Below are 8,815 nucleotides of genomic sequence, written 5' to 3' on the forward strand. Positions count from 1 at the left end.
TATTTTGATCAAAGTTTCCAGGCAGCTTGCCTATGTTGCAAGGGATTATGGTGAGGACTCAGACACAAGTGGAATTTTTCCCATTGATTTAGGTCATTACAGTTGTAGGTCTGTCTCTGATGCGTTGAACCTCGAGCTAGAATTTAAGGGATTACATTTGAAGACCTTTATAAAAAGGGATAATTTTGATAGCAAAGGTTTTATCGCCCAGTATGTAAAGAAGATGGTGCTTGATCAACATGTGTCTTAGTTGGAAGATTATTGGGAAGGTTGCTCAGATGAATTTGAAGTGAGGAAGAGGAGTTGGTCCAGGTTAACCTTGAAGAAAATCCATGACATGAAATTGCCAATGGACACTTCAGGTGTCACCACTAATGATGAGGATATACTTGACTCTAAGTTTCTGAAGCGGGTGCATAATGAGCCTCTTCCAGAGGTAGATTCGAGTAAAAAGATGGAAGATAGTATTTAGACGCGCACCTTCAACGTAATTCGCAGGACAAAAAATTGGCTTAGGAGTTGCCGATTTTACTCGGCAAGGGCAACCAGTTCAAGAAGCAAAAGTGGGAAGAGGAATACCACAAGCAAAACTTCTATTTTACCTAATATTCTCATTTCTATTGTAGGAAAAAGGCAGGCAAGGATTAAAGAAGAGAAACTTGACACCAAGGTTGGGCTTGCTACTGGTGGTCGAATTACTAGGTCAAGGTCCAAGAAGAGTTTTCAGCTACCAGCTCCCCATCTCATTCTTGATCTAGATGCAGAGGAAGAACTATGCGATATGGCATCCCCTGTTTCTGATGCAGACAAAGTTTCAACTGGTGTAGACACTACTTTCTAGGATTCAGGGACGCTTGATATCCAGTCTCATGCAGACAGTGCCACATTGCCACCCTCAACAAGATTTCCACCCATGTCATCTAAGGAACTGACTCTGGCACCCAAGTGGTTAAGTGATTCAATCACCAGGAAAAGGAATGTGGTTACAATTTTAGTATCAATGGAGGATGTTGTGAGTAAATGTCTGGGAAAGTCTACAAAGCCCAAAAAGTTAAAAATGGAGGCCATGATTGATTTTGACGAAAGCACGAAGCATTGGACCACAGACATTGCCAAACCCGCGTCTGACAAAGATGTTGTTTTTGCTTCAAAAGCGGACTATGCTATTGAACGAGTTGATTTGGGGGTCGGAACCAGAGCCATCGATGTTAAACATCTGGAGACTTCGACTAAACGAATTATCTCTCATACTTGGAAAGACATAAGAGACAAGGCTAAGTTAAAGCAAAATTTAATGCAAATGGCTCAATATATTCATGCTCTGCAGAACAACCCATTGTTGTTGTCTCAAAGTTCAGGACCATTTAGCCCAAAATCACCTGGTAATTAGAAACTCTTTGATGAGGTCCAACGAAACAGGATGATTGCTGAGGTCTTCTCAGAATGGCTCACCTCGATCATGCATCAAGTGACCAATTACATAACGGATTTAGTCCAGATCTTCAAAGATGCAAATAAATTCACCAAGGCATTGGACTCCAACTTAATCTCGTGGCAGAAAGAGAAAACTAAATGGGCGGTGATTTCAAAATAGATGCGTGATATTCAGCATTATGGTCTGATGAATTTTCTTGCAGAAAATCAGGTGCCAGGGTTAAATGAGGATGTAATGTTTATTTGTAAAGAGAGTATTGAATGGCCCAACTAGATTATTGAACAAGGCCATAATGAATCGGCCAGTCTGCGTGGTGAATTAACAGCTCTAAGGGTGACCATGCAGAAGGATCTGCACTGCGTGGATGTTCAATTTCTTAAGGAAGATAACGAAACCCTGGAAGATACCACAGAGATGATTAACCAGTTTAGCAGTCACATTAAACAAATCAAGTGGAGAAATACTTGGCTGTGGATGATTTCACGAGGATTTCCTAAGTGGAGTCGATGCTCATAGTTTGTCTTGATCACCTAGATTCTCACAGAGACAAAGTGCAGATGGTGAAGAGAAAGAAGGAGCTCTGGAAGCAGAGAGTAATTCACATCAGTTTGCCACACGTAACCCTAATTCAAGAATTTTCAAAGGTACATCAAGAGTGGAGTGCGGCAAAGGCGGTGATGGTGTCTGTCCAAAACACCAACCCGAGTGATCACACTGAGACTGAGCACACGACATGACTAGCACTGTTGGCAGTTGTTCGCCAGCGAGTCTAGTCATTTTCTTTAGTTTCGGTTATGCAGTTAGGGTTGCTTTCTATTAACTCTTTCGAGTTAATTTTACTTTGGTTAAAAACTATTGGTCTGGCGACCTATATATATGTTTTGTAATGACTTTAAAAAGGTTCACTAAGTTTTTGAAAAGACTATCTTTTAAATTAGCTATAGATGTTGTGTATGCAGAAGGTGGATGTTCATCAATGAATGAAAATTTCATTACCAGTTCTCTTTTATTTTAAATCTGTGCGTTTGTTATTTCAAAATTTGATTTCTGTGAAAATTTGTTTCAAGGAAGGAACCATTATACTTTCTATGTGTGCAGAAATTATTAGCGAATTTCATCTTTAAAGGCTTTTTCATTTTGTTTTAGTGTACGTGTGAAGTCTGTTGGCTTTATATAAAGAGTTATATATAAATCAGTTCTTGCACTCATTTTGTATTGACTGGTGAATGCAATTACCTTTTAGTGCTTTCTGGTGAAAAGCATCCTATTGATTGTGTGTAATTTGGAGCTAATTGAATATTTATTAGGAGTTGTACCTAAATTCTGAGGTTAATCAAATATAAATATTTTCCAACTGATTGGGAAAATAATTTGTCTTTCTTTACGTGAGTCAAAATATGCAAGCTTAAATAAATAAGGAAAGACCAATCTGTTTACCAACACTTATGATGGGCATAATATTATTTCTCACCCCATCAACTATGATTTTGATGGCCTTTTCATTTCCCTCTCTCCAAGTTGTTTTGTCAGGTTCAGTCTTCGGTTCTGCAGTTTCAGTTTTTACAAATGATTTGACTTTATTTTCTTTTAGAATCATCTGAATTCTAAACTTCGATGCTAAGAAGTCATCACCTCCTCCGAGTCTATCTTCAAATCTGATAGCGCTAGCCATTAGAAGAATTTTGATGTTGAATATATGGTTGTTTGAATTTGCCACAAAATTGAACAGCCTCAGGTTTGATTTAACCTGACTCTGATACCATGTAAAGACATGGACCAGCTAGGACTCGAACCTAGGACCTTCCATACGCTGCTGGAGTGCTCTACCACTGAGCTACTAGCCCCTCTTGGACCAGTCCATCATCAGTCTGGGTGTGGCTTATCTTCAAATGTATCTTCTTGCGTATGGAAGGTCCTAGGTTCGAGTCCTAGCTGGTCCATGTCTCAACAAGGTTCACCTATAAAACATCCTATGCAGATGTAAGTGAAGGAAGGAAATTGGAGAAAGACAACCAAAATGAGAAACCCTATTGTATGCTACTTCTGAAAGCCTTTTCTTATGTAAGTCCTTATCAAACATACATTTCCATACAACAAAGAAGGCATCATTGACCCTTCTAAAATGACTTCCCTTCTTTTTGATTGTGAGTCGATCATAATAATTCCAAACAGAAACTAACCTCCTGTCGCCTTTTGTAGACAAACCTAGATATTGCCTCATAGAGGTGGTTGCATACACAAGGTATGGGGTCATATAGAACTTCAGAGTTATTTTGACCTCTTTCAATTATGCACAAAGTGAATCACTAATTTGCTCACCCCAATCTATCTTGGTAGTTCCCTTTCTGATTATGTTCATATAATAACACATCTAGTTTTGAAAATAATGAGAATCTTTCAAACCTTTTACTCGTGCCAACATGGTAACCATATCATTTTATTCCTCATTGAAATCACTTCTAGAAAAGTATTTGGCCATCTTGTAGTGGTGGAACCCCTAGTGGAAGATATGAAAACTGTATTGATCATTTTCTTACACTTTGTTCTATTTTTCTCATAATATTCTTGAGCACTTTCTTGAGTAATGTCAGCTACTTCTTCAACTAGAGAGCCCTTGAATACAATGTAAAATAAAATACTATTTAATGTCATAACAACATTCTGATTGGCATCCTTCACTTGTCTTGTACTTGGATCAAAATTATTTGCCACTGCAAGTACAAAGTCTAGATCATGAGCTGCGACTGGGAAGGAAGAATATTTGTGCAACTCTAATTTGATAAAACTTGACATATGTGAAGGAGCTTTCTCATCTCGATCAATGAACTCTTGCTTGTCCACATGACCAATTTTTGTATCCCTTATCTCCTTTACATTAGAGTCGACCAAGCTTTCTGGGAACATGTTCAAGTATCTATCATACTTTTTACTTCATTTTTTTTACAATCGGCTTGCTTGGTGAGGACTCTAACTGACTTGAGGAAGGCTCTGATTTGCCTTGAGTAGGTTTTGATATTTTCAAAGTACGACATTGAACACCAAGAATTAGTGTTTTGAAAATCATCACCATCAGAAGAGAAAATTTTATCAACTGGAAGAAGAATCCAGAGCTAAATTGGACTTATGAAAAAGATCATAAAAAACTGGCAGGTCAGAGAAAAAGGTCTGACATGTCAATTAGAAACCAAAATTTGCACATCGAACTTTAAAGTTCGATGTGCAAGAGAAAACCAACATAAATTGCGTATCGAACTTTAAAGTCCGATATGCAAGTGGGAAGATCATTATCTGACATGTCGGGCTTTAAAATCGGATATGTCAAACTTTAAATTTTGATATGTTAGCAAGGGAATAACGCACATCACTAACATGTCAGGTTTTAAAACCCGATATGTTAGTAGGGAAAAGTGAAAAAATTGCTAACATGTCGGGTTTTAAAACTCGATATGCTAGTAATGAAAGCCCAAAGCAACTAACATGTCAGGTTTTAAACCCGACATGTTAGTAATGAGACCCCGAAGCAACTAACATGTCAGGTTTTAAAACCCGATATGTTAGTAAGGAAAACATAAACACAACTAACATGTTGGGCTTTAAAACTTGATATACTAGTTGGAAAAACATCTCTTGTATGTCGAACTTTAAAATCTGACATACAAATAGGGAAAAACACCATTTCTTACATGTCAAATTTGAAACTTGACATGCGAAGATAAAGGGAAAGATAAAAAAGATTAGGGTATTCGGATTATAAAACCCGACATTCCCTAATCGACGACAAAATACAAAAACCCTAACACATACACACACACACAAAAGAAAAAGCAAAAAGAAGAAGTTAGAAAGAACTTACCCAGAGAAAAAGATCGACTCTTGATGAGAAAAACACGAAGACAAACACCAACACGAGTCAAGGGCGAAAAGACACAGAGAGAAGACGAGAGGGAAGCCAAGACAAGCCAAAGAAAATGACTAAAAAGAACCTAAAACTTTATTAAAAACCATAAAAAAACCCCAATTAAATAAAACATGGACTGCAATAAATGCAGTTCGACCTGACAGGGCGGACTTTAAAGTCTGATCTGTCAGTCACAACACAACTCGACTGCAGGTCAGACTTTAAAGTTTGACCTGTCAGTCACAGACAAAAGAGAAACTGACACATTAGACTTTTTAGTCTGATGTGCTGACGTGACCCACTGCAAGTCGGACTTTAAAGTCCGACCTGTTAGGTAAAACATAAAAACTCACTAACTTCTAAACGACTAAAAACAAAGATGAAAAATGAAAAGTGACTAACCAACTGAGTAGGTTAGCCTTTTCCGGAGCACGTGAGGTACGAAATGGACGAGTTTCGTAGGGTAGCCTCACGATCTTGGACACACTGAAATTGAGGACAACAATTGGTTCTAACTGGGGAATAAGCTAGACCACTTGAAGCTTGTAGCATCCAGAACTTCGAGTGCCTGTATCCATTGGGCTATAGAGTCAGGCGACAAAACAACAAAAATAAAATAGTATACAAATATTCTACAATATGTACAACATTATTTCTGCATTGCTCTTTATTGAGAAAAGAGCTTCAAATGTTCTCCACTATGGGGTAGTGAGAATGTGGTACCATTAGCATATGCAAGAAAATATCTATGCTCGCCACATAATTCATGAATAGTGAAGGGGCCTCTCCATAAGGAATCTAATTTCCTATGCATATCCTTTGGTTCCCTCCACTTGTCCCATAACAAGACTTGATCACCAACTATGAACTCACAAGAAGTTGCCTTCTTGTCAAATAACACCTTCACTTGGCTTTGGTGTGCAACAATTCTATCCACCACCTCTGCCCTTGTTTCCTCCAATTGAGAAAGAAACATAATCCACTTATCAAGTGAACCTTGGTAAGTTTCATCTTCAACGACCTTGGAAAGCTTTAATACTAGAAGTTCCAAAGTGATAGGAATCTCAACATTCAATCCATAGAGAAGTTGGAAAGGTGACATGCCAATTGCTCTCTTAGGAGTTATACGATCCGCCCATAGCACATCATAGAGAGCCTTATGCCAAGTCCATTGTCTCTCATCAAAAAGCTTCCTGATAATTGTAACCAAATTCTTATTGCTTGACTCAACCTGACCATTTCCTTGCGGATAATAGTCAAATGAATGTGAAAGAGTAATACCATAATCGAAACAAAAGTCAATGATCTCATAAGATGAAAAATAAGAAGCATTATCAGTTACTATCTTATGAGGAACACCAAACCTTGAAATGATGTTCTCTTTCAAAAATTGACAAACCATTGTTGAAGTAGCTTGCTTTGTTGAAATTGCCTCCACCCACTTGGTGAAGTAATCTGTCACATTGAGAATATGCATGTGGCCCACACTAGATGTTGGATTGACAGGTCCAATGAAATCTAATCCCCACTGTTGAAATGACTCTTCAATTACCACTGGCTTAAGAGGAAGTGCAACTAGTTTAGGCTTGCCAACAAACTGCTAACATTTTTTGCATTTGCGAACCCAATTGTATGCATCCTTAAACAATGTTGGCCAATATTATCTTGCACGCAAAAAAATGTGTGTAGTGACAGGAGCAGAAAAGTGTCCACCACAAGCAAGATCATGAAAAGATTGAATTAACATTACCTGTTGTTGCTTGTCAATGCAACGCAGGAAATTTCCATCCAAACCCTTCTTATACAAGTCATTGTCCCATAAGACAAAGTTCACCATTTTGAGCTTCAAAGTCTACCTTTCATTGTGTGAAATGTGTGCAGGACACTCACCATATGTTAAAAGATCAAGTTAGAATACCACTCATTAGTAGTACTGACAAACAAAACCTTGGGAAGATCTTCATTCATGCCTTCATTTTCAAGCACTACTTCATCACTTGATTTGTTATCGGCAATCAATTGACACAAACCTTTTCCACAAACCAACTTAGTAGGCTTAATTTCCATGTCATGTTCTTGAATTTTGGCAACCTAGTTGCCCCTTTTAGTTCCAAATTCCTGTTGTGTTAGAATTGACTTGACAACAACATCAGGAACAAGTGCAATGACGTGCAAATTTAGAATATAAAATCTAAAATATTTTACCACTTTAACCACGACAAAGGCATGCTTCTCCATTTTTGAGTATTTCAATTCATGAGCCTTTAATGGATAACTCATGAATGCAATGGGTGATTCAACACCCTCATTATTCTTCTGCATCAGTATAGCCAAACATGTATGATCAGATGCATAACTGTACATGATAAACTCTTTGGCGTAATCATGACAAACCAAAACTGGGGCACTTGCCATGGCTTCCTTAATTTCATGAAAAGCTTTCTTTCCTTCATAAGTTCATTTTAAAATAGATGTTCCTTTCATCATGCCAACTATGTGACGAGTCTGTTCGACAAAGTCTGGAATAAACCTTCACAAGAAGTTTACTTTACCGAAGAAAGAATGCACGACAGTCTTACTTGCTGGCAAGGAAAGATTACAGACGGCCTTTACCCTTTCAACATCAATCTTGATAGCTTCTCTTGAGACAATATGCCCAATAAACTTACCTTTAGTGACCCCAAAAACAAATTTCTTGGGATTAAGGGAAATTCCATGTCGGCGACATTTCTCCAATACTCACTACAGAAGATAGAAATGATCTTGACACTTCTTAGAATAAACTGTCAGATCATCCAAATAGACTATGATGAACTTACCAAGGAAATCTCGGAAAGCCAAGTCCATTGCACGTTGGAAAGTCGCTCCTGCATTTATCAACCTAAAAGGCATCTTGCGGTATGCAAAAGTACCCCAAGGCGTGGTAAACACAGTCTTGTGTTGATCCTGCTCAAGAACCTCCACTTGATTATAACCCAAAAATCCGTCCAACATGGACATCATTTTGGATCCAGTAACAACTTGTAAGACATGATCAATGACCAACAATGGATAATTATCTTTTAAAGATGTTTGATTCAAATTCTAGAAATCAACACACATCCGGATCTCACCATTCTTCTTGCGCATGGGCACAATATTAGCTATCCAGGTGGAGTGATGAATAGGAAAGATTATCCTTGCCTTTAACATTTTCTGAATTTTGACAAAGATGGTATCAGAAATCTTTGGATTGTACTGCCTTTGCTTTTGACGAAAAGGAGCAAAACCCGACTTCAATGCAATATATTCATGATGAAGTTCTTCAGGACAAAAATACTTTAGGTCATCATAAGAGTAGGCCAAAACATCAATATACTGCTGCAATAATACAATGAATTTCCCCCTTTCTTCATGTGAACAACATTTTCCAATGTTAATCATCTTTGGATTCTCATCTGTCCCAATATTCACTTGCTCATACTCCATTTTACTAGCAGCTG

The 8,815-nt window shown here is 37.9% G+C and overlaps 1 protein-coding gene across 1 annotated transcript; it reads right to left on the reverse strand.

Moving 5' to 3' along the window:
- Positions 1-6,000: 6,000 nt before the first annotated feature.
- On the reverse strand, positions 6,001-7,170 carry LOC131860171 (uncharacterized). The gene is made up of 3 exons (XM_059214546.1): positions 7,084-7,170; positions 6,733-6,930; positions 6,001-6,639 (listed from the first exon to the last, which is right to left on the reverse strand). Exons 1-3 carry the CDS (start codon positions 7,168-7,170, stop codon positions 6,001-6,003), a joined length of 924 nt encoding a protein of 307 aa, XP_059070529.1.
- Positions 7,171-8,815: the final 1,645 nt, after the last annotated feature.

This window comes from Cryptomeria japonica, chromosome 2, assembly GCF_030272615.1.
Source record: "Cryptomeria japonica chromosome 2, Sugi_1.0, whole genome shotgun sequence".
In the NCBI taxonomy this organism is placed as follows: Eukaryota; Viridiplantae; Streptophyta; class Pinopsida; order Cupressales; family Cupressaceae; genus Cryptomeria; species Cryptomeria japonica.

Coding starts and splice junctions, on each gene's coding strand:
- LOC131860171 (XM_059214546.1), bottom strand. CDS start 7,170: ATGGTGAACTTTGTCTTATGGGACAATGACTTGTATAAGAAGGGTTTG. Junction 6,931..7,083: donor GCATTGACAAGCAACAACAG/GTAATGTTAATT, acceptor AAATGTTAGCAG/TTTGTTGGCAAGCCTAAACT. Junction 6,640..6,732: donor AGCAAGCTACTTCAACAATG/GTTTGTCAATTT, acceptor TCATCTTATGAG/ATCATTGACTTTTGTTTCGA.